This window comes from Ixodes scapularis, unplaced genomic scaffold, assembly GCF_016920785.2.
Source record: "Ixodes scapularis isolate PalLabHiFi unplaced genomic scaffold, ASM1692078v2 PGA_scaffold4__175_contigs__length_147842914, whole genome shotgun sequence".
Lineage (NCBI taxonomy): Eukaryota > Metazoa > Arthropoda > Arachnida > Ixodida > Ixodidae > Ixodes > Ixodes scapularis.
The window spans coordinates 42,347,256-42,375,115 of NW_024609879.1; the positions used below are offsets into that span (position 1 = coordinate 42,347,256).

Below are 27,860 nucleotides of genomic sequence, written 5' to 3' on the forward strand. Positions count from 1 at the left end.
CCCCCATTACTTGCGGGACCCAGGTTCGCTTCTCTCATCCCTGAAGTATTTTTTATTGTTATTGCTTGTTTTTGGCGTGTGTCTAATATTTTTCGTGTTGAGAGATAAGCAATCTAGTTTTAACAGCATTGTTTGTTTTGCACCGATAACTGCTTACTATCTGTGCGCCGGTTAGTACTGTGTCAGCTCAGTGGATGCGTAGCATCTGAGCTCATGTGAGCAGACCGCTAATACGAAAATAATAAATTAGATGCCGAGCTGGCTTTTCTGAAGCGTTTGGCTTGTTTATCCTGTGTATTCATTTAAACTGGTCCAAATGGTGGGGAAGCACACCAGCCTAACCAGCATGGGCAGTTCACCCAGCATGACCCAGCATTTGCCCAGCATTCACCCAGAACAACCCAGCATCCAACCAGCACAGCAAGCTGGGCATGCTGGAGCAATAACCCAGCATGAAGCTGGGATGCTGGGACGAGTTTGTGCTGGTTCTTTCAATAGGGATGGTACCTACTTAAATAAATTAACAAAGAATAATCCCAGGATAAGAGGAACAATAGGGACAAAGAACAAAGACAAAACTCCGAACGCAGTTAGGTGACTGGCGCGAGACCAAAAAAATCTGCCTGCTCCTGGTATCGAGCCATGGACCTCTCCATTAACAGTGGAGAACTCTACCAACTAAGCTAACCAGTAGTTAGACGTCTGTATAGCTCTACCGACGTCTAACTCCTGGTTAGCTCTGTTGGTAGAGCGCTCCACTGGAGGTGGAGAGGTCCCTGGTTCGTTACCAGGACCAGGGAGATTTTTTCTGTCACGCACCAATCACCTAGGTAGGGTTATAGTTTTGTGTTTGACCTTTGTCCCCTTTGTTTGCTTTTCCAAGGGAAGCCATGTCACCGTTATCGACTTCCGTCGTTGACGAGCTACCGAGTTTTGTATTTGTTTCTATGTGAGCAGGCCAGATACACATGGAACGTTGACTCGCCGCCTACGTTCAAAAACTGGAAAAAACGTCGACGGAAGTCTGCAATGATCTGCAGTCGTTTGGGCAAGAGTAGAAGATTAATTAAAACATAATTTTTATTAAATTACTTGAAGCGAATGCAAACGCGCTTCAGTCAATACATCCACGTAAATTCCAGAACAAACTGTTCAGTATACAGCGCCGAAGACCTTAGCCATTCCGCTTATATGCTGTGTTTAAGAAAACAATTCACTTGTAAGTACACTGTTTCAACACGAACATTTGTTTGTGAAACCCAGCCTTTTCAATATATTCCCCTATTCGAGTACTCTGGCGTAGATTTGAGGTGTGATTTGTGCTGTGCCTGAAATATTGCAAACATAATTCTCGCCGCTTCAAAAACTTTAGGCTACGTTAGAAGTAGCTTAGATAATGCTCTAGCGAATCTTATGTAGACTATAAAATGCTTTCCCTAAAAAGTTGAATATGTTCCCGCCACCAGTCTGGAAACCTATTGTTTCAGAGCCATGAGTAGAGAACGATAAAAACACATACTTTTTAGATTGGGAGAACGTTTAAAAATATCGACATATATACTTCATCAATGAATTGAACATAAATTGCAAAGATCCTTCAAATAAAAAATAAACAAGAGCAGCATGAGTGGTTAAGTCGCAGACCCAACATTTGCACCGCGAACACGTGCCTCAGCAAAGCCACCACCTGTATTTACGTGGCATTCGTCTAAGGACCACTTTGAAATGTGTAGTTACAGTGTCAGTTATAGTGTCGTTTCCGTAAGATTAGGGTAGGTTCGAAAAGGTTGGCATCTGGTTCTTGAAGATAGCGTTAGATTTGAGCGCAGAGTGAGCGTTCAGCGAAATGTTTATATTTACGTTAAAAAACATTACATGCGTTGCCTTTTGTTTTCTTTTTTTCTTCTTTTTTTTGGGGGGGGGGATGAGTGTGGTTGGTGCGTTTATATATCAACTGACGCATTCGAATTACTTCACGTAATAATTACTAAATAAAATTTGCTTCAAAACACGCTATCACAAATATCTAGTGGATGCATGCTAATATTTTATTTATCGCGTACTTGCATTTTCTTGTCGCGTCAATACCAGAATTCAAGATACAAGAACGAAAGACCTTTACAGTTCTCTGTCATGCCGGATTAGAGCGCAGCTGTTCAGGAGGAGGAGGGCGAGGGTTTGGAGGGGAGGGTCACTTCTGACGTCAGACGTGACGTCACATGTTATGCCACGAGGATAAACTTTTCTCTCTAAATTTGGCGCAAAATTTTGCCCTCGTGACGTGACAGGTGCCGGTACCGGTGATGTCATATGGGAAACGTCCCATAATGCAACGTGCGGTTACGGCGACTGCGACGCCGACGACGACGCCAACATCGACGGCGACGGCGACGCCGCTCATGCAGAAAACAAACGCCTAAAAGCTGCGCTCTAAAAGATAATGTCTTCCGTAAGATGTGGCAGTTTTTATCGCGCACCCAGCGGAGTGCAAATTCGACTCCTTCGTTCAGACGGGTTGCATGATGTCAGAGCGCCGAGCATTTATTAGCTGATTGAAAACAAAATAGTGGATATACCTTAAGGCATCGAGCATTGAGGTCTACCCGTTATCCTTCCAGTCAAAGCCAATCACAACTCGCTGTTTTTTTACCATCATCGAAACCCCTGCCCGAGAAGCAGACGACTTACTCTCCGCTTTGGTAGTACAGTGTGAACGAAAGATATCCCTAATGGGAGTTTTAAAGGTTAAGATGCCGATTAAACTCTGAAGCCTAAAGAATTGAGTCCCGCACATGAGTGTAAATAAGACGATAAACTACCATTTCACTCCTGTCTCTAAGGGGCGGAGTATAGAAGCGGCATCACCTGATTTTATTCTTGTTTTAAACTGGAGTTATCGTACGACTACACGCCGCTCCCTTAAAAAAATCTGTAGTTAAATTCTTTTGAATTTCTGTAGAAAATTTTCTGGAATCTTACTGAATTTATTTTTAAACTTTTTTAATTTTTTCAGAGTTTGACATCTTATTGAATTCCTAGTTAAAATTGGCCACTTACATTTTTTTAGAATTCCTTCTTACATAAATTTTATTGAATTCCTTTTGACTGAACATCATTTGAATTATTTTAACAGAATTTCTCTTGAATTCGTTTTGACGGATTTTCTGTTGAATTCCTTTTCACGGAATTTCTGTTGAATTCTTTTTGACAGAACTTCTGTTGATTTTTTTTTGACGGAACTTCTGTTGAAATATTTTAACAAAATTTCTGTTGAATTCTTTTTTAACATAATTTTTGTTTAGTTTGCAGTCTAAACTTCTCTTGAATTATTTTATGAATTTAAAAAAAAATTTTAAAAGATTTTAGAACTCTTTTAGACATATATTTTGATAATCTGGAACAAACTATTTTATGTTGCAAATTAATTAGGCTTTAGACAGTTGAAAAGCTAGCTAGCTAAAACCATCTTGCTTTACGCAGCATTGGGGTTGGTAAGGCACTAAACAGTAAATTAAATGCTCCAAATGACTTTATTTCACTTGCTTTCACACGCCCCGCGCCAGCATTGAGGAGAGGCTGTTATAGGTGAAAAAGCCTCGGTTAAATATTGTCCAACCGTTCAACTGCAGACGACACCAATGAGCAAAATCGAGCCCCAGATGAGTTTTGACATGCGGAGATAACAGCATCAATGCACAAGATGTGTCTGCTGCCCCTTCAGGAACACAAAGGCAGACTACTAGAGTGAACAATCCATACAGAACTGAAAGAACAGAGAGGAAATAGGGTGCAGTCCGAGGAGAGAAATGCTAAGATAGAGGTATACTGCGGCCACGTCGTCTGCTTCTCGCAGAGAGGGTACAGGAGATGTCAACAATGATTTCACGCCGCCGCGCTGATATGAGGATGCTAACCTGGGGAAACATAGCTCTGTTGTCTGCTGGCAGTAGTAGTGGCTGCCATGCCTTGGCTGTCCAAGATCCACCTATTCTGTATGAGCTAGGATTCATCCTTAGTAAAATGGGAGAGGAAATAGCTCCAAAGTTACTTTGGTCCAACCAAAGGGAATTGCCCTTTACACGCCCTCGCAGGGGGTTCCAAGTCGGGTCTTCGGCACAGCTGAGTCAACAACACCCAAAGTGGGGCAGGCTACGGCAGCTCTCTCCCTCGGTGGGTAAGCTGTCCCTATGTTTTCATCTGCATATTGTCACGAATTAAGGCGACGAGAAGACGAAGAGTGAACTGGGGCCCTAATCTGGACACTTGGCGGAAAAGTCGGCGAGAAATTCGGCGGCTATGATTGGCCGGCGCCAAGGTCAAGTGTGGCATTGGCCAATCGCGGCCGCCAGATTTCTAGCCGTCGTTTTCGCCAAGCGTCCAGCTTAGGGCCCCTGAAAGATAAAGGTTTAATTGGCGAACTTGTGCCAAACAAAAATAAGTAACGGAAGAGTGTTGAGGCAGCAGAAAAGCGAGCGGCGATTCGGCGGCACTACAGAGCGCTAGCGAGACTGAGACTGACTCGACAAGGTCGCGGGTAGCTGCTTATCTGCCGCGCGTCACTATCTCGAAAGTTCGGCAAAGAAAGTTCGAGCGTCGCGCGCTCGGAGCAAGGATGAACTGGAACTTTCGAGAATAACAAAGCAGAGGGAAAGTTACATCTGGTGAGAGAATGAACGGAAATCTTCTAGAAGACCGTGACCAAGCGTTGCTTTCTCGGCTCTGCAGGCGGCATTATCCCCCCCTTTTAAAAGTGCATCGCCCCGATGCAAAGCGAAAGGAAAACGGAAATGGCTAAAACATTTCCGGTGAAACAAATAAACATGCAGTGTCACAATCCCAACGCGCGTAGAACGGCTTGAGTCGAACTACGTGGACGACTTTGGGTCGTGGCTGGCGGCGTCCTGATGGTCGAGTTCCGTCGGGGAGCACCTCGTAGTTCAAGTGCCCAAGGCGGCGGATGACCATGTACGGTCCCAAGTAGCGCTTTAACAGTTTCTCGCCGAGGTCACGGCGGCGAATGGGCGTCCACACCCATACCCTCCCTCCGGGCTGGAACTCCACGTCGCGGCGGCGGAGGTTGTAGCGGCCTGCGTCGACACGTTGCTGCTTCTTTATTCGAAGACGGGCTAGCTGTCGTACTTCTGCTCGTTGGGTGACGAGCTGGGCGTCCTCGGTGCCGTCGTTCGTTGGATCGTGGGGCAGCATGGCGTCGAGCATCGTCGTCACCTTTCTGCCGCGCACCAGCTGAAAGGGTGTAACGCCGGTAGTTTCCTGAATCGCCGTGTTGTAAGGAAACGTGACGTAGGGCCGCACCAAGCACTTCATCCCACGTCTTGTGTTTCACGTCCACGTACATCGAAATCATGTCGGCGATGGTCTTGTTTAGTCGCTCCGTCAGCCCGTTGGTCTGCGGGTGGTATGCCGTGGTCCGGCGGTGGTCGGTGTGGCTCAGGCGGAGTATCTCTTGTGTCAGTTGCGACATGAACGAGTATCCTCGGTCCGTAATCAGGACTTGGGGAGCGCCGTGTTGAAGGACGATAGACTCCACGAAAAACTTGGCTACTTCCACGGCGGTCCCCGAAGGGGGTGCTTTTGTCGCGGCGTACCTGGTGAGATAATCAGTTGCCCCGATTATCCACCGGTTTCCCTGCGCCGACGGTGGGAAAGGTCCGAGAAGATCCATTCCAACCTGCTGGAATTGTGCACCCGGGGCCGCGATCGGTTGCAGGAGACCTGCCGGCTTCGTCGGTGGTTTCTTGCGTCGTTGGCATTCGTGGTACGAACGGACGTAGAGGTGGACAGTCTTCGGAAGCTTGGGCCAGTAGTATTTTTCTCGGATCCGTGCAAGAGTCCTACTGTAGCCAAGGTGACCAGATGTTGGGCCGTCGTGGCAGGCTTGGAAGATCTCTTCGCGAAGACTAGCAAGAATCACCAGCAGCCACGTCGAGTTGTTGTCCCCGAAGTTTTCTTTATAGAGAATACCTCTCCGGACGGCGAATCTTGGCAGGTCACATGAGAAGGCTCGGGTAATCGTACCCCCTCGTCCCTCCAAGTCGTCAATCAATGCCAAGAAAGTGGTCGTCGTCGTCGTCGTCTTGGGCACATCCGGTAGCTGACTCGACAGGGGCTCTGGACAGGCAGTCGGCGTCGTTGTGTTTTCGGCCTGACTTGTAGACCACGGTTACATCGTACTCTTGCAGTCGTAGGCTCCATCGAGCGAGGCGTCCCGATGGGTCCTTCAGCCTCGCTAACCAACACAGCGAATGGTGGTCGGTGACCACCCGAAAAGGAGTCCCGTACAAGTATGGGCGGAATTTCGTGATGGGCCCAGACGACGGCCAGGCATTCCTTCTCGGTCGCCGAGTAATTGCGTTCCGCGTTCGACAGCGTCCGGCTAGCGTATGCGATCACGCGCTCCGCACCGTCTTGTCGTTGGACCGATACCGCTCCGAGTCCTGTATTACTGGCGTCCGTGTAGACCTCCGCTTCGGCTGATTGGTCGAAGTGGCCGAGAATCGGTGGTGACTGGAGCTGTCGCTTTAGTTCGTCGAATGCTTGTTGTTGTTCTCCACCCCAGTCGAAGTTCACGGCGTCTTTCGTAAGGTGCGTTAGCGGCGCAGAAAGCTTGGCGAAATCCTGAACGAATCGCCGGTAGTATGCGCAAAGTCCAAGGAATCTTCGGACGGCCGTTTTGTCGGTGGGCGGTGGAAAGGCCGCTACGGCGCGAGTCTTCTAAGGGTCAGGACTTACACCTTCGTTGCTCACTACGTGGCCCAGGAAGTTCAGTTCGCCGTAGGCAAACCGGCACTTCGTCTGCTTGAGGGTGAGTCCTGCGTTCTTGATTGCCTCTAAAACGGCCCGAAGGCGTCGCAAATGCTCGTCGAAGTTGGCCGAGAATACCACGACGTCATCGAGGTAAACGAGGGAGCTCTGCCACTTGAGGCCTGCCAGGACGGTGTCGTGACACGTTGGAACGTTGCCGGCGCCATGCACTGTCCGAAGGGCATCACCTTGAACTCAAACAGTCCGTCGGGCGTGACGAAGGCAGTCTTTTCTCGGTCCCGTTCGTCGACTTCGATCTGCCAGTAGCCACTCTTAAGGTCCATCGACGAAAAGTATCGGGAGTGGCGCAGCCGGTCCAGTGTGTCGTCGATGCGGGGGAGCGGATACACGTCTTTCTTGGTGACCGCGTTGAGCCGGCGGTAGCCAACGCAGAATCGAAGCGTTCTGTCTTTCTTCTTTACCAGCACGACTAGAGAGGCCCACGGGCTGCTCGAAGGCTGAATGATGTGGTCGTTGAGCATCTCCTGTACTTGTTCATGAATAGCCTCTCGCTCCTTGGGGGAGACCCGGTACGGCGGCCGATGCACAGGGAGCGCGTCCTCGTTGGTAATGATGCGGTGTTTCGCAACTGTTGTCCGGCGCACCCTCGACGTCGTCGCAAAGCAGTCGCCGAACTCGGCGAGGAGGTCTCCGAGCTGTCGTCGTTCCGTGCCGCTGAGCTTGGGGTTAACGTCGAGCTGTGGCGGCACGGTACTCGACGGCTGACATGGCGAAGGCTCGTCGGAGATCGCGGCGATTTCGGCGTCGGCCCGGAGTTCCTCGACGTGTCCTACAGTAGTACCTTTCGTGAGATGCTGCGAGTCCGGTCGGAAGTTCGTCACGAGGACCACACAAGGTCCATCCTGCAGCTCTGCTACGCCCCTTGCGACGCCTATTCTTTTTTTTTAGAAGCAGTTAGACGTTGCCTTCCAGAAGGACTTTCCCGCTTGCAACTGCATCGGTCACGACGGGCACAAGAACACTCGACCATGGCGGCAGGTTCACGTGGCCCGCAATGACTCGGACGGCGGCTGGCGACGTTTTGGATCCCTCCGGAGGTAGCATGGGCTTTCGCAGCGTCAACTTGTTTGCTCCAAGGTCGATCACCGCACCGTACTCACAGAGGAAGTCCATGCCAAGGATGACGTCTCTCGAACCGTCTTTGAGGACGACGAATTTCATGGGGCAGATCTCTCCGTGGATGTCCACGAGCGCAGTACACCTTCGCACTGGTGTGATGAGATGTCCACCGGCGGTTCGTATTTTCGGGCCATCCCACGGAGTCATCACTTTCCGAAGGCGGCGAGAGAGCTTCCCACTTAAAACCGAATAGTCTGCTCCGGTGTCGATGAGCGTCTTCGCGTCGTGGCCGTCGATGATTACGTCGAGGTTATTGGACACCGTCGCAGAAGCTTCGCTCTGACGAGTCTCGTCGCTAGTGGGGGAGCCCTCCGACGTTTTTGGAGGATAATGGCGTCGTTCGTCCTCGGCAATACCACCTGCCGGCATTGCCGCACTCAGTTTTCCCGACGAGGGGCGAGGGGCGACAGGCTCTCACGGCGGGATCTGCGTAGAGGCGATGCTGGGCGGTGGGGTGACGGCGATCGGAAACCGCGACGGGGAGACGGTCCCGGGGATGGCGACCGGCGAGGTTTTCGTCGATATCCCGAGTTCGCTCGCCGTAGCGTGGTCGTGGGTCGTCGCGGTGGAAGCAGCGTAGCCCCAGCTGCCGGTACGGGCATCGCCGATACACGTGGTCAGCTTCCCCGCAGTAGAAACAAAGCGGGCGTCTGTCGGCTGTTCGCCACACGTCGGTTTTTCTCGGCGAGGGTCTCTCCGGTTGGACGTGCTGGAATTGTTCTTGGCGTCGAGGGTTTTGTGGCGTTGGATGGTCCCGTCGAGATGCCGCCTCGTATTGACGGGCAACAGGCGGTGGTCGGCGGGCTACAGCGGCGTAGCTCAGCGTCGGTTCCTCGGGGGCAGTTACGTCGACTGGTGGTTCAGGCTGCAAGGCCCGCTGTACCACTTCGCGTACAATTTTGGCGACTGACAGCGACGCCGGATGCTCAGCAGCTGGGAGCAGCTTTCGGAGCTCTTCTCGGACGACGTCTCGGATGATGTCGCGAAGCTCGTCGGTACCAGTGCTGAACCCGGAGCGGACCGAGGCCAAAGTTGAGACGTTGCTGAGCCGGTGGTAGTGGCGCGCTCGGGCCGTTAATGCCCGCTTGATGTTTGTTGCTTCGGCTACAATTTCGTCGACGGTCGTCGAGGGGTTGCGAATAAGACCGCCGAAGATTTCGCTTTTCACGCCTCTCATTAGGAAGCGTAACTTCTTCTCGTCGGTGGCTTGCGGGTCGGCGCGGCTGCTCAGGCGGAGGATGTCTTCAACGAAACTGGTGACCGTTTGGTTGGGGCCTTGAGTCCTTGCCTGGAGGTCTTCGGCCCGCTGCCTACGATGCTGATTCATGAACGCGCGCTTCAGCTGGGTGACGCAGGCGTCGCACGACGTGAGCGCAGCCTCGTGGTTCTCGAACCAGTGCCTCGCAGTACCTTCCAACGAAAAGTAGAGGTTCTGCAGGTACTGCTCGGCGGTCCATCCGTTATGACGTGCCACGCGCTCGTAGTGTTGGATCCAGTCCTCGACGTCCTCGTGGATCTCCCCGTGGAAAGGCGTCGGAGTCCGAGGGGCGACGGGCAGGTGAACTACGGGGGGTGCTGCTGTGGTCAGAGCCGTCGAGGAAGCCATCGTCGTTATCGCTTGCCTTGTCCTCGCCGGGAGTGGACCGAGTTCAGGAGCTCGCCCTTGATGACGGCGGCTGGCACGATGCTCCGAGTCTTCAACGGAGGGTCGTCGGGAAATGGAGCTTGCTGAACGAGTTCTTATATGGGTACGTTGCACGGGTTTCATACCCCGCACCTCCAGCAGAAATGTCACGAATTAAGGCGACGAGAAGACGAAGAGTGAACTGAAAGATAAAGGTTTAATTGGCGGACATGTGCCAAACAAAAATAAGTAACGGAGGAGCGTTGAGGCAGCAGAAAAGCGACCGGCGATTCGGCGGCGCTACGGAGCGCTAGCGAGACTGAGACTGACTCGACAAGGTCGCGGGTAGCTGCTTATCTGCCGCGCGTCACTATCTCGAAAGTTCGGCAAAGAAAGTTCGAGCGTCGCGCGCTCGGAACGAGGATGAACTGGCACTTTCGAGAATAACAAAGCAGAGGGAAAGTTACATCTGGTGCGAGAATGAACGGGAATCTTCTAGAAGACCGTGACCAAGCGTTGCTTTCTTGGCTCTGCGGGCGGCAGGGGGTTCCAAGACGGGTCTTCGGCACAGCTGAGTCAACAACACTCAAAGTGGGGCAGGCTACGGCAGCTCTCTCCCTCGGTGGGTAAGCTGTCCCTATGTTTTCATCTGCATATTAGCTTCGTGAATCCCATCACATTAAGTGAGCTGTGCAAAGAGAAGCAGCAAACGGCGGACAACTGGAGGTGTGGCGTCTGGAAACAACATGGCAGTGTGAATATTGCAGCTTGTGTTGCAGGTCGAAGCGAGGCCTACACTCAGTCGCCTCTTGTTCAATCATGTTTCTCTATCCGGCTAAGAGACAGTCGGAAAAACAGTTAGCGTGCTCAATGTGTACATGCAGTGCAAACGTATGAGGAAGCAGCGACAGAGCAGTAGGAGCATTGATCTGCACAGAAAAGTGGCACCGATCAAAGGATTCAATTGTTTCCAGCCGCCATATCTCCAGTCCCAGTCATTTACTGCTTCTCTTTGAGCTACTCATTTGACGTGAGGGGATTCCCGAAGTAATATGCAGCTAAAAACAAAGGAGTGACAACTTACCCGTGCTTAACTTAACCTTCGAGCTATTTCTTCTGTTTGATGAAGGGCGAGTCCTGGTTCATACAGAATCGGTGGACCTCTTACAGCAAGGCAGGGCAGCCACTGCTACGACCAGCAGACAACAGAGCGATGTTAACCCATGTTAGCATCCTCATATCAGTTGTAGCGTCGTGATGTCACTCTTGACACCTCTACCCTCTCCGCGAAAAGCAGACGACTTCCTCGCCGTATACAGCTCCTCTACTAATGACAAGCAAATGTAGTAGCGTCCCCTGTGCCAGGGGCTGAGGCTTTGCCGCACCGTACTTGTGCGCCCTGAGTAGTCACTGGCAGTGCGGAAATATCAGAATTAGTTCAATGAGCTCAGAAATTTGACATACCATTCAAGTTCAATCCCTAATTTCACTGTCAGAAGTTGATCGCACCAGTAGAGACCACTAGCAGGCATTATGAGGTTGCTTCCTCATAGCTGAAGTTATGCTCTGTTGCACAATATTAAAAGACATGAAGTAATCATTGATATATACATACCATATTTATTTGAACATACAGGGTGAATCAAGGAGACGCCAGGCTCTTAAAATTCACCGCACAGTTCGGTTTCTTAACCTATCGCGCTACGACTTTGTGCAGCGTTGCCCACAGACGGTGCGTTTTTTTGGGGGGGAAATTTGCAAAGAGCGAACTTATCTGAGGAAAGAGTAAATAAAGAAAAAGGGTTAGCTCCTATGGAAACGCAGCGACGCCACCGGTCTTCAAACAACACGGCACCGTTTCGCACGAGAGACAAGAGATGACGCAAGCGGTCCGACGCCAACGAACGAGCATACGACGCCGAGAGCCGGCGTCTTCGCCAGACAAGGAACTGCAGTTACTTGTTGTTACCGCGCTTGTTTTTGTTTCTGCAACTGTCGCCGCCTGCGGAACGGGCGCCGCTTTTGAGTCGAAAAGATTGTCTGCTAAAGACGCCGGCTCTCGGCGCCGTATGCTTGTTCGTTGCGCCATCTCTTGGCTCCCGTGTAAAACGGCGCCATGTTGTTTGGAGACCGGTGGCGTTGCTGCGTTTCCAAAGGAGCTAAGCCTTTTTCTTTCTTTACTTTTTCCTCAGGTAAGTTTGTTCTTTGCAAATTTTACAAAAAAAGCACCATTTGTGGGCAACGCTGCACAAAGTCGTAGCGCGATAGGTTAATAAACCAAATTTTGCGGTCGATTTAAAGAGCCTGGCGTCTCCTTAAATCACCCTGTGGGTAGACATTTTTTTTCCGGGAAATGCTACCCAAAAATACGGGTCGACTTATAATCACGGTCCGGAGCGGCTCGACTAGGTGCTTTGGGAGCGTCAATGCGATGCAGAGTAGTGCCACCTCTCCGCTAGGAAGAGAGGTCACATACAAAACTATCTGCTGCCGCACCATTTCATTCATTTGTTTTGCTTCCGTCTTCGGCAGCTGGCGCTATTTCTCAGCGGCGTTTTGCATTTGCTGTCGAGTTACGACGACGCTGGACTGGATGAGTTAGACTGTAGACATTGAGAGTCGCGTGATAGTGTTTGCTGGGGGTTTGACAACAATAAGAAGCTGAGTAGAGCATGGCAGAACCAGCGGGACGCACTTTTTACCTATTGTGAACCCCGACCCAAACACACCAGTGAACCATTGAAGGAAGAGTAATTTTCAGAATGTTCCGATTATGATGGAGCTTATGGCACAGAGTATTGAGGTTTAGCCGAGCATGCGGCTAATAATGGTGTGCCGTGTTCAATGTTTCCTCTGCTCTTCTCTTAAAAGTTTGTTTGTTATTCTCGTCAAATTCAATTTTTAGGAGTTTGTCCTTCATTCATGCTCGATCTATTTTCGAGTAAATACGGTACATATACTAGCAGGTTAGCAGACAATCCTCATAAAATAAAAATTCACGACAAGATCGAAACAGAACATACCTAGTATGGCTTTTACGATGGTCGGGTCCAGGGCTTCTTTTGCACCGATGTCCTTGTGTGCATTACTTTTACGCCCATGGAGGGCCTTTTCCTTCCATGAGTCATTAAGGAAAAGTACCTTTAAAAGGCTTCGAGCGAATTTACAGCCAGAAGACTTGGCGGCCTTGCGGAGCACTTGGAGAGTCGACGACTCCACCAGTACACCACATCCGATGTCGGTCTGGTGAAGAAGAGAGAAAGGAAATTATTAAAGTAACACATCAGCCTAGGATGACAGAGGTGCGCAAGCTTTTTACGCACATGACCCATAACAATTCTGAATGCCATCTGACATACTTTAATAGTGTCAACAAATGTCGACGCTTCATTTGTCTATTTCATTTCGGACACTGTCTTGCGTGTTTTCTACTATATTATTCTTTTGAAAAACGGGTAAGGTCAGCAGAACAGACTCTACTGACCCGCATAAATGAACTACACACTGCAGAAAGCTAAAACCCTGTGTGAATGTCACGCTAGTGCTGGTGATAGATTGCGAAAGGTTAAAGCAGCACACTACCTGGAACAAGTTAAAAAAAAGAGACAAGGCTTTCAGTTACATTTGAATATTTGGAAACTAGCGGAAGGGCATTGTGGGCTTTGCCCTTTACGACATCAGAAAATAAAATATATTAGAGTAAGAACAATCTTTGGGAAAATAGGTTATTAGAGTCTATGATTAATACTAGATACTCGAAAGAGAATATGCGTATATTAAGTCCTCTAGTTTTCACAACTTATTAAATCGATCACACGATTCCTCTGGAAGCTTCTTAAAATTATTCTGAATTAACCATGTTGAGTTTCAAAAGTCAGCCATTGCGAACCGTAATGTGCAAATATGGCTTGTATCTGTCGCAAATTCTCTATTTTGTAACCTGCTGCAAAAGTCACGCTGAACTCTGCGACTATACTTAGTGTCATGAAGCGTAGAGATTTTCCGGAGCTTTGTTCATGCACTCAAAACACGGTTTTCTTTTTGTGAACAAGCTAGTGATATAAGCTTGTTCCCAACCCCACACGTTACCTGTGGAATTGGCCAGTAAAATGCGCAATAGTGCAAGCAAATTGAAGCTAGCGCAAGAGTGACACAGCATAACACGGAGCGGAGATATTTGCTACTCAGCCACAATTTGTTTTAACGGACGGGCGTATAGTTCAATCTCCTCACCAATAGGTTGTAACTTGGGACCCTTTCTGTTTTAGCCTTTACTGTATTAGTTCTACAAACAGGAAAGGAGCATTGGCCAGGAGACGAGCGTAGCTCCCACTGCATAAATGGGAGGCTTTCGACACCACCATGTTAGACAGAAGGGTGCTGTGTGTAAGCCACATATAAGCACAACTGCACCGGCTCCAATTGCAGGGGAATTTTCGTTCGGTGGAGCCCTTTACACCAACAAGACAAGTATGAAGAGGGAACAAACATGATGTCCTGGCATGAAGAACGTGGGAACGCAGTATTTAACACTCATACTGCAAAGTTACGAGAGACTAAAGCTTACCATGGCTGCTGATACTAGAGCTGCTGAAGCTGCCTGACCAGCTTGCCGCACCTGGTCGGCTTCCTGAGCCCGCAGCATGCGATGAAGCCGCTTTACCATCCCCGTGTCATCTGAAATGATATCAGACACGACTGGAATAGGAACTCTTTAGTTCATAAATCCTAGACATAGTGCACCAATCTTATGGGCCGTGGTGCAGGATTTTGTTACGCGGGTAATGTTTGGAAGAAACACATTTTTTTTCACTTCCATGTCGCCTTTATGATGCCTTCATGTGCAGCAGACTTTGCATGTCTATCCGCATCACATTGTGAATACACTGCAAGACTGTGCAAGTAATACGTATACAGTGTGCAAATGTACCCAAAATGTGTCCTCTTGCGCACAAAAGAATGTCATGAGCACAGAAAAAAAACAAAAAAACGTCAATCAGCAAGCAACATAAAGGATGTGCAGGGAACCCCCGTGATGAAGAGCCAGAAAAGATTTGCTGCCGTCATTAATAGAGACTGTAGGGGGTGTAAGGGGGTAACTAAGAGCATTTCAGCACATTGGGGGTAACGCACAAGGTACAGAAAGAGCTAACCCGTATACAATGTGTGGTATCCTTTACTCCTGGGATTGTGAAGCTTTCAAAACCTAATAAAGATCTAAGAAGAATAAGGTAGTAAGAGCAAAACTTGTTAAAGTATATGTTATCTTCATTTGTTAAAGTGCAATTATTATCACCACCGCATCTTATTTTAAAGAAACAGTAGCAACACTGCAATTACACGAGACCGTGCGATTGAATTTTCCCAGAGGACTACATTCCAAAGCATTCCCTAGAGCTAAAATTTGAGCTCTCTGTACAGCTAACCAAATACACCAACAAAGCAAAAAAAAAGAAAAAAAAAGCATAAGAGCCTTGGGCAGCCAGTGGTCTAGGGCTGGCCAGAAGGTGACAGACGTGTTGATCCTTTTCAGGATTATATTACAGTGAGTAAGTACCCCATAGCCTATCGTTAGTGAAAGGGGAATTTCTACATCCTCCACCTTCCTGGTTTTGTCATGCTACAGACGCTAGGCCTAGAAAAGAAGGCCAAGCCGTGCCTTGGTTCTCCTACAGCAAAGGAAAGCGAACGAGTGAGATCTTGGTCATGCAACCACTCAAAATGAACTTTGATGTGCACAAAGAGCATATTCAAAGCGGTGAGGAATGCCCGTGTAACTAAGTAATTGGTCAATATTGTTTATACAGCGTAAGTTTAGTCTGCCTGGGTTTGGCAACATTGTTGAACACTGTAAATGAGCAATTTAGCCAGTGCGGTACAACTGCTAGCCTAGGGTCTTTAACATGCATCACGCAGTACTGATTACACGAACGCGTGCCGGTACGATACTCATCCAAATCCAAACAGGCAGGAGTGGCGATCGTGTAACTGGCGGAGAAAGAACAAGATGCTGCCGCACGCCAGAGTGCCACGTAAAAGAATTTTTAATGTCGTCGTCTACCACCAGCCGGTAGGCGTGCTGTTCAGTAGGTGGCAGGTCATTTCATACCACATCTCCCTTTCTTAAGGAGAGTACCGCCTAGGTTGTTTTAGACAGCGGCCACTCTTGCTGTGGGCATGCGTGGTATCTTGGCATTCGTGTGACGAGTCAGGCGACGGGTTTTGAGCGGTGTAAAAAACAAGATGGGTCCTGTTCCTCCGAACGGTGCCTTCATCCGTTTCTACGATGAAGGACCTTGGCTCCTGGGCTGGCTGCTGTACAGTACCTCTTCTCTTGAGGTCTACAACCCAAACATCGGTACCATCCACGATGTCCGCCAGGTCTCGAACTCCGTGGCGGCGATTGTATGCCTTTACTTGTTGTTCCCGACTTTCTTTCTCAAACTTCTTTAGTCGATTAATGTCGGGGCTGACGGGAAGTAACATCTTGCTAGCTGTAGGCACGCTTGTTCGAAGCCGCCTTCCCATGAGGAGTTCCGCAGGGCTATATCCGTTCTTTAGAGGTGTCGTTCGGTACGAGAGAAGTGTCTTGTAGGGGTCTCCCGTTTGTGATATCGAAGTTTTGATTATTTTAATTGCAGCCTCCGCTAACCCATTGCTTTGTGGATATCGAGGGCTGGATGTCACATGTTGAAATCCATTTTCCCTTGCAAATGTAGAAAACGCAGACGTCGCTACACGAGAAAACTGGGGTCCGTTGTCGGAAACAACGACCTCTGGTATACCGTGTTGGGAAAATATTGACTTGCAGTGTGTGACAACTGCCTGTGTAGTCAGACTTTGTAGTCGTGCGATTTCTGGGTACCGAGAAAAATAATCGGTCACAATTAAGCACCAGTGACCTTCATGGTAAAAGAGGTCCATTGCCACCCTCTGCCATGGTCTGTCGGGAAATTCAGTCGGAAGCAGAGGCATTTTCCTGTTCTTTGACTTTTCAATGCAGGGATGGCATGTTTTTACTGTCTTTTCCACATCTTTTTGTAGACCTGGCCACCATACAGAGCCTGCCGCTCTGGCTTGAGTCTTTACAATCCCGAAGTGACCTTCATGCAGAAGTCTCAGGAGTTCGGGTCGGCACTTGACTGGGATCACTACCCTTAAGGCGTAGAGAAGTAGATCTTCCTCAACAGTGAATTGATGCCGATATTGATAGTAGGGCTCCACGTCGTTGTCAAGGTCTCGCCGGCTGGGCCAAGTTCGTTGAGAGTATTTCCTCAAGGCTTGGCAGACTAGGTCTGTTTTTTGGTGGTCAATAATCCACTGAAGACATGTGTCTTTGAATTACAATGTGGACCTGATGTGTTGGACAAAAGCGCCAACGTCTCTCTCTAGGTCCAGAGGGAAAGTGTTTTTGAGAGGTGCCCTTGATAGCGTGTCTGCGGTGAGAAGTTCTTTTCCTGGTACGTATGTGATGTTGTAGTTGTACCTCATCATACGCATGCGCAAACGCTGCAGTCTTGGAGTGAGGTCGTCTAGAGCCTTGCTTGAGAAAAGCGGCACCAGAGGCTTGTGGTCGGTCTCGACGTTGAAGAACTTGCCGACTAGGTAATCACTGAACTTCTCACAAGCCCAGACGAGCGCTAGACCCTCCTTTTCGATTTGAGGGTACCTTTTTTCGGTGTCGCTCAGCAGTCTGGAAGCGTACGCGATGACTTTGTATTTGTTTCCTTGCTTTTGTCTCAATACGGCGCCGACTCCGTAAGAAGACGCATTGGCCGTCACTACAGTCTCTTTTCTAGGGTCGTACACTCCAAGGACTGGATGTGACGATAAAATCGCCTTCCACTTGTCAAACGCGTCTTGTTGAGCGGATCCCCAAACAAACTCTTGCTTAGTACTAAGCATAGGGCTGAGTGGTTGAAGGACGGCTGCTAGGTTCGGAACAAATCTAGCCAGGTACGTTGCCATTCCCAGCACCCTCTGCAGCTCTGGCTTAGAGGTAGGCGGGTCCATGGCCTTGACGGCTTCAACCTTGGAATCGTCTGGACAGATGCCATGCTCGTTGATTTTGTGGCCCAGGAATGTTAATTCTTGGACGTTGAAGAAGCAATTGTCCTCGTTGAGTGTCAGACCTGCGTTGCAGAGTCGCTGCAAAACGGTGCGGAGTCTGGTGTTATGCTCTGCGGGAGTGGAGCCCCAGATGAGAATGTCATCCAGATGGCATACGACACCACTTGCTCCCTGTAGGATGCTCGAGAGCTGTTTCTGGAGGTGCTCCGGAGCTGAAGAAATTCCGAAAGGGAGCCGGTTGAAGCAAAACCGTCCAAACGGCGAAATGAAAGTCGTAAGCTGCTTGCTGTCTCCGCTTACTGGAATTTGCCAAAAACCGGAGTTTGCATCGGGTTTTGAGAAGTACTTTGCATTCTGAAGGAGTCCTAAGGTGTGTTCGACGGACGGTATAGGGTGCCATTCTCTGAGTACGTAGTGATTGAGTTCTGTGAAATCAACGCATATTCTCACTTCACCGCTTGGCTTTGGAACAACTTCCATCGGCGCACACCAAGGAGTTGGCTCTTCGATGGGTGGTATTACTCCCATTCTCTCCATTCTTTGAAGCTCTGCTTTCGTCTTTTCGTAGAGCGGGGTCGGCACTCGCCGTGGAGAGCTGAGTGCAAACGGTTTGGCGCCGTCTTGGAGTTGCACGTGGTATGCTTCAGGGAGCTTGCCGAGCCCCTTGAAGAGCGCAGGGAACTCTGTTCTTGCGTCGATTTTAGATCCGTCAAGAATATTGGAGCTTGGGCTGATCTCGTTGACCATCGATACCAATTGCAGAGCTTGTATAGCAGGCTTCCCTAGTAATGGCGTACGGAGGTCTTCCAAGATGTAAACGACTTGCACCGAAGTGCGGTCTCTGTACGTGATGTTGAGGCGAGCTGCCCCCTGTGTTGCCAAAGGGGTTCCGTCCGGTCCGTGAAGCTGACGAGGTGGTGCTACCAGGCGCGGTCGTGGGGATAGCTTCTGGAAGATGGAGGGCGAGATTACTGTTTTGTCGGCGCCCGTGTCCAATTTAAACTTTACGGTTTCCCCTTGAAGCGTCACCGTCACTTCCCACTTGTCAGCTTGAGGATGTGCCACTCCTCCAATAAAGCCAACCTCGTCATCCTCGTCTTGAGATTGTCCAACGAAGCGGACTTTCTTGGAAAGGCAGACTCCGGAGAAATGACCTTTCTTATGGCAACTCTTACAAGTCTCGTGTCGAGCTGGACAGGACTTTCTGGGATGGCGTGCTCGTCCGCACCAAGGACATTCTTGGCTGTTCGTCTTGGACGAACCAGACTCTTTGTGTTCTAGTCTGCCTGGTAATTTGGAGATTGACCCAGAGAGGCGACTAGTTGAAGTTCTCCTTGTGCCAAGCTTGTTGACGCTGCTGCCGGCTTTGATGTCTTGATTCAGCTCGACTTGCTGGTGACGGACGTTTTCAACTTGCCTCGCGGACTCTAGGGCCTTTTGAAGTGTCAAGTCGGCGTCAAGCTGGAGTCTTGCGGAGAGCTTTTTGTCACAGATGCCAACGACTAGCCGATCTCGTACGAACTGGTCTTGCATTGGGCCGTAGTCGCAGTACTTGGACAAGGCGTGCAGTGACGTGGCAAACTCTTCGATGGACTCGCCTTCTTGTTGGGCCCGGGAGTTGAATCGAGCTCGCTCAAAGATGACGTTTCTTCGCGGTATGAAACACGCGTCGAAATGGTCCATGATGGTATCGACCTTCTTGGATTCTGCTTCGGTTAGCTGGAACGTGCTGAAGATGTCCTCGGCTTGGTCCCCCATAATATAAAGAAGAGCGTCGATTTGGTGTTCTTCAGGCTTTGTGCTGAGTCCCGAAGCAGTATGGAAGCGTTGGAAGCGCTTCTTCCATTTCGGCCATTCGTTCGGAGAAGAGAAAGAAAATGGCTCCGGCGGATGTATCACGAACGATGTGCCCGCTGCGGTGGTTGCAATTTCTTCCAGCGGAGGATCGCTTGCTTGGGTGCCTCGGAAGTTAGTGCTGGTAGCGGTTCTTGATTTCCGGCCGTGATCCCACTTCTGACACCATGTTAGGTTGGCGGAGAAAGAACAAGATGCTACCGCACGCCAGAGTGCCACGTATAAGAATCTTTAATGTCGTTTCTACCACCAGCAGGTAAGCGTGCTGCTCAGTAGGTGGCAGGTCATTTCATACCACACATAAGAGCCCTGGACAGCCAGTGGTTTAGAGCTGGCCAGAAGGTGACAGACGTGTTGATCCTTTTCAGGATTATTTTACAGTGAGTAAGTACCCCATAGCCTATCGTTAGTGAAAGGGGAATTTCCACATCCTCCACCTTCCTGGTTTTGTCATGCTTCAGACGCTAGGCCTAGAAAAGAAGACCAAGCCGGGCCTTAGTTGTCCTACAGCCAAGGAAAGCGAACGAGTGAGATCTTGGTCATGCAACCACTCAAAATGAACTTTGATGTGCACAAAGAGCACATTCAAAGCGGTGAGGAATGCCCGTGTAACTAAGTAATTGGTCAATGTTGTTTGTACAGCGTAAGTTTAGTCTGCCTGGGTTTGGCAACATTATTGAACACTGTAAATGGGCGACTTAGCCAGTGCGGTACAACTGCTAGCCTAGGGTCTTTAACATGCATCACGCAGTACTGATTGCACGAACACCTGCCGGTACGATGCTCATCCAGATCCAAACAGGCAGGAGTGGGGATCGAACCCAGGATCCCTGGGTTCTGCATCGCGAGCTTTCGCTCCAGATGCTCCAAACTGAGATGCACTAGCCCTCTCGGCCACTGTTCCCCTGAATGCCTGTGGAGAGCGCGTACAACTCGGATGAAGGACAAATCCAATGTCATCAGAAACACTTCATGTTCAGTTGCAAAGCTTCCACTCTGTAGCTGAGCCAGACAATTTGCGGCATGATTCACGCACAGGTGGCCAATAACTAAAAAAAGTCAAGCAATTGCTTTTTTTCGTATGATTGATTTTTTTGAGTGACTGGTGTGTGAATCATGTTTTACCAACTAGCTTAACCTGCAGTATTAACTAATTTATGCTTGTGGAGGCGTTGTAGGAACTAAGTTGTGATGCGCACCGTCAGCGCAATGTAAGCCCTACAAGCGGTTGGCTGAGCACTGAGTGTGACCAGGCTCTGCCAGGCTCCACCAGATAGTCACTTGAGATACTTCCGCATATAGCCACACGAGACACTTTCGTTACTTTGAGGCTCGTCAAAGGCTCATGCCATAAATTCTGCAGCTCGTGCAACAACTGAGCACGAAGCTCTAGTGACGTTAGAGGGCTCCCATCGCTCGCCGCTCGCACTAGGCCACCATATTGCAGTCACTGAATCCAGTGCCAAGAGAAGGATCTGAAGCGGACTTAGGGATTTTAGTGCACCGAGAACTTTCAGTGGCTATAATTAGATAAAAGAAAATAAAAATGAAAGACAGTTATGCTTCTCGGTAATGCGAAATTAGAGCGAGCTTTTGGGGTCTTTTGATCTTGCAATATACCATGGCAAAGGATTCGAGAGAGAAATATATATGTTTACAAATATAGACCACTCTTTTCTGAGGGTGCACAAGAGAGGAGGTTGAGGGTACGGTGGGGGCGTTATTTGGCGGCGGTAGTGATGCCAGCACCGACACCGCTATATGCGGGAATGGGCACCTGGGAGCTGTGCTATAAAAAATTAAGGAACTGGGTGTTTGGTGCAGAGATAGTGCGTATCAGTCGTCGTATGCTACAGTGCTCCCTACGTGTGCTCAGCTGGATTAGCACAGACGTAGTTAGCGTCAAAGATGCTGTGTGTGGCCCGTTGTCTGCTACTGGAGCTTACAGCACCTGTGCCAAGGTCCCCTCAACCCAGCAAGCATAATGGCGTGAAATGCCTTGTGTCAGTGTTCCCCTTCCCCTCAACAGTGGACAGCACTGTACAGAGCGGCCCACTTTTGGAGGGAACACACGACAGCATGGCTGGCACTCCACGCCATGATGGTTGCTGAGGCGAGGGGCAGCCTGGTGCAGGCACAACAAGCTCCAGTAGCAGGCAACAGGCCGCACGCAGCGCCCCTGGCATTCACTGCGTCTGCGCTGAGGAGCTGTGGGGTCTGGCAGCCGACGCTGCACGGAGTGCTGGCCACACGCTGGCTACTTGTTTGCATGTTCCTTTAACAGTGGTTCGTACTATACATACCAATAACTGCTTCTAGCTCTCGGACAGCATGCTGAAGTCTCTCGTTTTCCATCCGGAGGGCAGCATTTCCCTCCTCGAGGGTTGCGTTTCCCTTCTTGAGGGCAGCGTTGTCTGCCTGGAGCTCCTCCATCTGCACAGTGGCGACGAAGCTATTTCTTTGGGTTTGTATACCTTATTCTAAAACTACCTGCAATGCTGCCTGAATACCTTTTCTGACTGGTGTGTTTACTGTCCTACATTGCCTGCGCATCAAGTGGTCCCGAAGTTGCAACAAATCATGTCACGAGAGACTGCTGGACATTTAGTTGGACATTTCGGCCGTGGCGGTTGGTTGTTGAGATGCTGGTGAGAAAGCGAGCAGACGCCATGATTGCTGGTGCTGCAATATCTCAACTTGTGAGTGCTGTGGGGTCCACTGACTGCAGAGATAGCTACAGTAGAACAAGCGCCTGCCAGCACCACCTCTGCTGCTGCAACACCGCCAGGATTGCGGCTGGCTACTAATGCGCCATTGATAATGTCATTAAGAGGAAAACAGGAGACCACAAATAAGAATGTGGAAAACACACCAGTTGTAGACGTGCACAGACGTAATATTGACACCAAAAGCTGCACCAATGAAGGACTACTGAGGTGCAAATAAACAGTGTAAATGGCAGTAAAGGTTTACGATGATGGTCGCCAACTGCTTACAGGAAATTCAGATATTTTCTAAAACCACCCTGTCGCAACTTCTTATTTAGTCGCCCAACATAAGAAAGCAGGGCATTGCCCCAATAGAATGGAACTCACAGGCGTCCGCTGGGACGATGCAGTGTCCGCCTGGTCAGAAAGCCTGGTCCTCTTCTTTTCAAGAGAACTGTGCTGTCCTACGGGGTAAAAAGGATGACTGAATTAAATCTTGCACCAATTTGGCATGTAAAATGATTACTGCAAGCGACTTTGTTTTCGTGGGCTCAATTTTTGGTGAATCTGGCCGGATCCAGGAATATTTATTGAGCACAAAATTCCACAAATGAGAATGATATGCAATGTACTGGTATCGAAAGGGCGACATATTCCCCTCTCCCATTTGTTGCAATATTGCTCAAGTCATGAAATTGGCAAAAAGTAGGTCCTCACGAAACTTGAGTCGTTTAGAGTATGTATGCACAAAGACATGTCAGTGACCAAAATGCGAATTTTATGCTTGCTATAAAGGAGTTGCCTGCACTGGTACAAATGACTTCCTTTTGTCATTATCCCCAGTTAATAAAGTGGCGGGAAATGGTTTCACCACGAAGCGAGCTTTCACATATCTACTACACATGCTCTACAGGGAACCAACCCTATCCTTGAGGGGCTAGGGCATCCCAGTGCGCTGTTGGTTCAATACTGGGCAGTTTGATAAATGGTGAATTTGTACTTTGTACCAGCACCCGAAGGCAGAAATTTAATCGGCCATCCTGTAGATTCCACTTTAAAAAGCTGGGAGTGCAGATAAAAGCTCTGCTTCCACACCGATTGCAAAACGGGTCGGTTCCAATAGCCCAGCTCCCAAAGCACAACCACGCTTGACGCGCTGCATGCGAGAGTTTTACTGCTCCAGTTGTCATTCTGCTGCTAGAGCTCGTATGGCCGGTGACTGTAGTCATGGCAAAAAGAAATAGGAACGTACAGAGTGTCTGCTGTATGGAACCTCCAGCACCTTCTAGCAGCATTTCTAGCAGCATTTCTAGCAGCTTCAGCAAAACAATCGGTGCTTTGGGCCATGTTATGAACCCCGCCTCTGGTTTAATCTGGGCAATGCTACATTTACCTCCTCGGTAAATGGTGAGACTTCATAATTTTTGTTCCTCATAAACAAAAGCAACCATGTTTCTAATGATTTTGTGGGAAAAGAAGCATAAAATACTATTGTCATTCGCAGTACAGTGTGCCCTATGCTAGCATGTGGTCGCTTTATTAAGATCTGACTGCATAACTGAAGATAGTGTTATTTTGATTCGTACAATACAAGCCGCAGTACCAGCGGATTAATACATGATGATGCCCCTTTCTAGATAGAATTAGGATGAAGTCAATCAAGTGACCTGGCAAAATTTAACAATAAAATTTGCAGCTCCAACAGCTGCAGATGTCGCTTCAAACAAACAACAAACTTTTCGCTTCAAATTAACAATGGCCTCCAATATGAGGGTGGACAAGCTAGCTTCTTTTATATCTAGTACAAGCTTGTACAAGTCACGACAACACAAATAAAGGCCACAACAAGTTTCTTTTCTCTGCGCATGTGCACACTCTCGTCTTCATTCCCATTGGCGCGACTCACGCTCAGGTAATGGCAATCAAAGATTGTAGCCTGTTCACCCCCATATTAAAATAGACTGTAAAGGTAGAACCTTAGGTAGTTCAGTTGCAGCTCCCTTGTCCCTAATTATTTTTACCATGACTGTATCTCTACTTGTTCAAGTTTTACGTGTAGGCTTTTAACAACTATACATGGCTTGCACGCGACGTCAATCCACCCTCCTTTCTGGTGGTGAAATGTGTCTTGTTAGCGCAGAGGAAGCTATGCTCTCAAGCACCCTTCTTCCCCTTCCCTTCCCCTCCCCTCCGCCCCCCCCCTTGAGTACCCCAAGGCCCTCCTTTCTGATGTCAAGATTAACACGGTAGAGGCTATGCTCTCACGAGCCCTTTTCCTCATTGTGTCTGGCCAACTGATGTACATGCAAGCCATGTATAGAAAGGACTGACAGTCAAAACTTAAGAGAATCAAAACATCACAACAAAAAGGCAAAACATATATCATGACTAAACAAAAGAGAAAGGATAGCTCACTTTGTAAGACAAAAGTTTTCCTCGTCCGTTTTTTTTATATTTCCCCATCTCAGGGTCTACAAGGTGTCGATTTATTACCAGCTCGTCTGCAATCTGTCAATGCTAACCAAGATTAAGTTTAAAACCTGCATACCCTTAGGAAGCAGAGTCACTGATCTCTATGACCATTGCTGGATTGTGCTTCCCGCTCCCGCGAGTGAAGCCACCGGACGGCCATTTTGCTCGTAAACAAATTGTGTTGCAAAGCTGGCGGCAGCGTGCTGAAGACACGTTGTCTACTTGTTCATCATGTTTCGCCGAAGAAGGTTTTTAAGACCCTGTGTATGCGTTGAGACTTGCTGTTGAGAACATGTGAAAAATTTTACGAAAGCGCAGTGCCGCAGGAAAACGGCAGAACTTGTAGAAAGCAAGTTTCGCCAGCTTTGCGGCAGGATCAAAGCTTCCTTGGCACGCCCAAACACTGCATCTCTGTGCCTTCACACGCTTGGATACCAATTAAGAATCAGTGCCGCGGCAAAGCTCTGAAAATGTGTCGCACGTAAATGTCTTTGTATCATATATCAGCCGTAGAGTTCTGGATTGCCCAGCTGTTCCGGCGATTTGTTATCAATAAAGGGGGGGAAACAATCTGTATGGTTGCTCTTATGCACTATTAACCATGGCTATGTTCCAAATCTACTCTAATGGATCACATGGCGGCACAAATAGAGCAGTGCTGTAGAGCAAGGATGGTTTTTGGTGGCAAGAGTACAAGACGACGAGACTGAAAATCTTTGAGGCGAGGTAATCGGTTAACCAATCAAATTTAGGTGAGCCGTGCTCAAACTTGATGTCCCAAGCAATTGTTGATAATAAGCCAGACCACTGATCAGTGATGAGGAGCTGTGTGCGCGGTATTCTGTAAACCGTCTCACGACCTAAAGAAAGACGTACTATGCCCCACCTCGCCCCCTTTTCCGTCGCCACTAGACACTAGATCAAGCTCATTTCTCGACCGCGAGTGCCGTAAGCTAGAAATACAGTTGCCAGAGTAAAGTAAAACGCTGCTTCAGAGGCACATACAGCTCCACCCACATTGAACTCACAAAACACATCCACACGGCGTCGATTCTTGATTGGTATCCAAGCGAGCGAAGGCGCAGAGACGCAGCACTTCTGCGTGCAAAGGAAGCTTTGATGACGCTGCGAGACCGGCAAAACTTGCTTACGGCGAGTTGAGCCTCTTTCCTGCGGCACTGCGCTTTTGTAAATATTTCCACGTGTCCTCAACTCCAAGTCTCAACGCTTACACAGGGCCTTAAAAAGTTCTTCAGTGAATGACGACGAACGAGTAGAAAACGTGTCTTTAGCACGCTGCTGCCAGCCTCTGCAACGCTTGCAAAACCGCAATTTGCCTATGAGCAAGATGGTGGTCCAGTGGCTTCACTCGCGCTGCAGCGACCAAGTGGGGCAGAGGCGTATATGCAGAAAGTTTGGCCATTCGTTGAGAAGTGTAAGAGACAATCGAGCAGGTGCCATTGGCCGAAAGAGGGCTGGGCGTGTTCCAGGACGTCTTCACAAAGTCGATTGTGGCCATCCAGAAGCCAGAAAAAAAAAATCTGGCGGTGGTAGCAAGAAACTAACTTAATAAGTGCATCGGAGTAACTCTTGGCGACTGAAAATATGGCACATGTGGTGTTTCAATTACGGTCTTCAAAAATTATGGTGGAAGAGCGTGACTAGCGGAACGATCGACATAATCCGTACGTCAGGCGCCGAGGGCCGGGAATCCGCCATCCGAGTGGACACACTGTCCCAGCAAAACAGAGTTGAGCGGCACATTTATTTCTTACATCTTTCTGCATGATCATGATCGAAACATCACGTGCACCCTATTTTCAACCATGAAGAGTTACTAAATTTCACACTTAAGCGCTTATTAAAACTATATGAACCTTTGATTAAAACAGTTTCTCGCTACCACCGCCAGCCAGGGGATTCTTTTAGGCTTCTGGTTGGCCAAGAGAGCACGTCAAGCCCACTTGCTACGTCTGGCACACGCCCTGACTGCCCGCGCCTCCCATTGACGAAACTCTCTATACAGTGCTCTGAAGCGGGGAAGCGCGATCCAGCAATTGTCATAGATATCACTGGGCAGCATGGACAAAGGACTTCTACCAAGTCATCCAAATTAGGGTACAGAAACACCACATGACTCTGAAGAAGCAAGGTCAGCGGAGCCCAGAGTAGCCACGCACCGAAACCTGCGGCGCCAGAAAGACAGCGTACCGAAACGTCCGGTTCCCGTCACTTGTATGATTTGAAAGCAGGAAATGAGAACGCGATCTTGGAGAAATGTTATTGATGGCGAGGGACAACCCTTGTCGAACTTTCTTGCCGCGGACCTCGAAACGAAGGTTCTCCGAGCAATGGTGTTCGTGTCATTCAACACCGGCGACAGATAATGCAGTTTTGGGATAAGATAATATTAGGCGGTGCACAAAATATTAGAGACATTAGCGACGTAAGAGGAAAACCACGTGCATGTTGATTCACTTACCTGCTTCAATCAACATCGCCTCTGCAGGCGGCTCTTCCGCGCTCCATCTCACCAAGACAACAGAACCCCGCAGGTCCTTGATGGCGCTGGGCTCCGCCTTCAGACGTAGCCCTAGCTCTGTGTCCACAAGGACACGTGTAGGGTACACATCCCATTTCTCCTCCGACAGCCATCTGACTAAAATATGGGACATGTCTTCTCCAAGGTATTTCCAAGCCTGCACGCCTGCACGCCTGCCTAACAGCCTGCACGCCTGCACTACGAGACTACGAATAACACGTTGACTTGAAAACAGAACACATTGTTGCCAACAGAGGCATAGACATTCGCTGTTTTACAGGATGGGGAATTAGATTTCCATATATGTTTCGGTTTATTAAAATAAGTTTTACATATTAAGCATAAAAGAATTGTAAGTAATTAAATATGCCGAACTGTAAAGTTTACCAATTATTGTGCAAGCCAGTGAGTAGGTAGTTAAAGGGCCCATGAAACGAATTTCGGACTGGAATAGATCAATTTATATTGTGATTTTATTAATGGCGCATCGTTCAGTCGGCCAAAAGAACAAAGGTAGAAAGTCAGAAGCCCAACTTTTGGTACGAAAATTTTGAAAACACAGCGGACTATTTCGTACATCCTTGCCTTCGTAAGCTCTCTGCCTTTTCACTGTGATACATCCGCGGAC

At 48.9% G+C, this 27,860-nt stretch overlaps 1 protein-coding gene across 1 annotated transcript; it reads right to left on the reverse strand.

Moving 5' to 3' along the window:
- Nucleotides 1–3,545: 3,545 nt before the first annotated feature.
- Nucleotides 3,546–27,365, reverse strand: LOC115328089. The gene is made up of 6 exons (XM_040214678.1): nt 27,173–27,365; nt 22,606–22,682; nt 21,814–21,943; nt 14,154–14,263; nt 12,610–12,829; nt 3,546–3,715 (listed from the first exon to the last, which is right to left on the reverse strand). The coding sequence occupies exons 1-6, from the start codon at nt 27,363–27,365 to the stop codon at nt 3,546–3,548; spliced, it is 900 nt and encodes a 299-aa protein (XP_040070612.1).
- Nucleotides 27,366–27,860: the final 495 nt, after the last annotated feature.

What these genes read in the sequence shown, in the direction of transcription:
- LOC115328089 (XM_040214678.1), bottom strand. Translation starts at nt 27,365, where the DNA reads ATGTCCCATATTTTAGTCAGATGGCTGTCGGAGGAGAAATGGGATGTG. An exon ending in AGAGCTAGAAGCAGTTATTG is followed by an intron (nt 14,264 to 21,813) that starts GTATGTATAGTA and finishes ATATCATTTCAG; the next exon opens with ATGACACGGGGATGGTAAAG. An exon ending in CATCGTAAAAGCCATACTAG is followed by an intron (nt 3,716 to 12,609) that starts GTATGTTCTGTT and finishes GTGTTCCTGAAG; the next exon opens with GGGCAGCAGACACATCTTGT.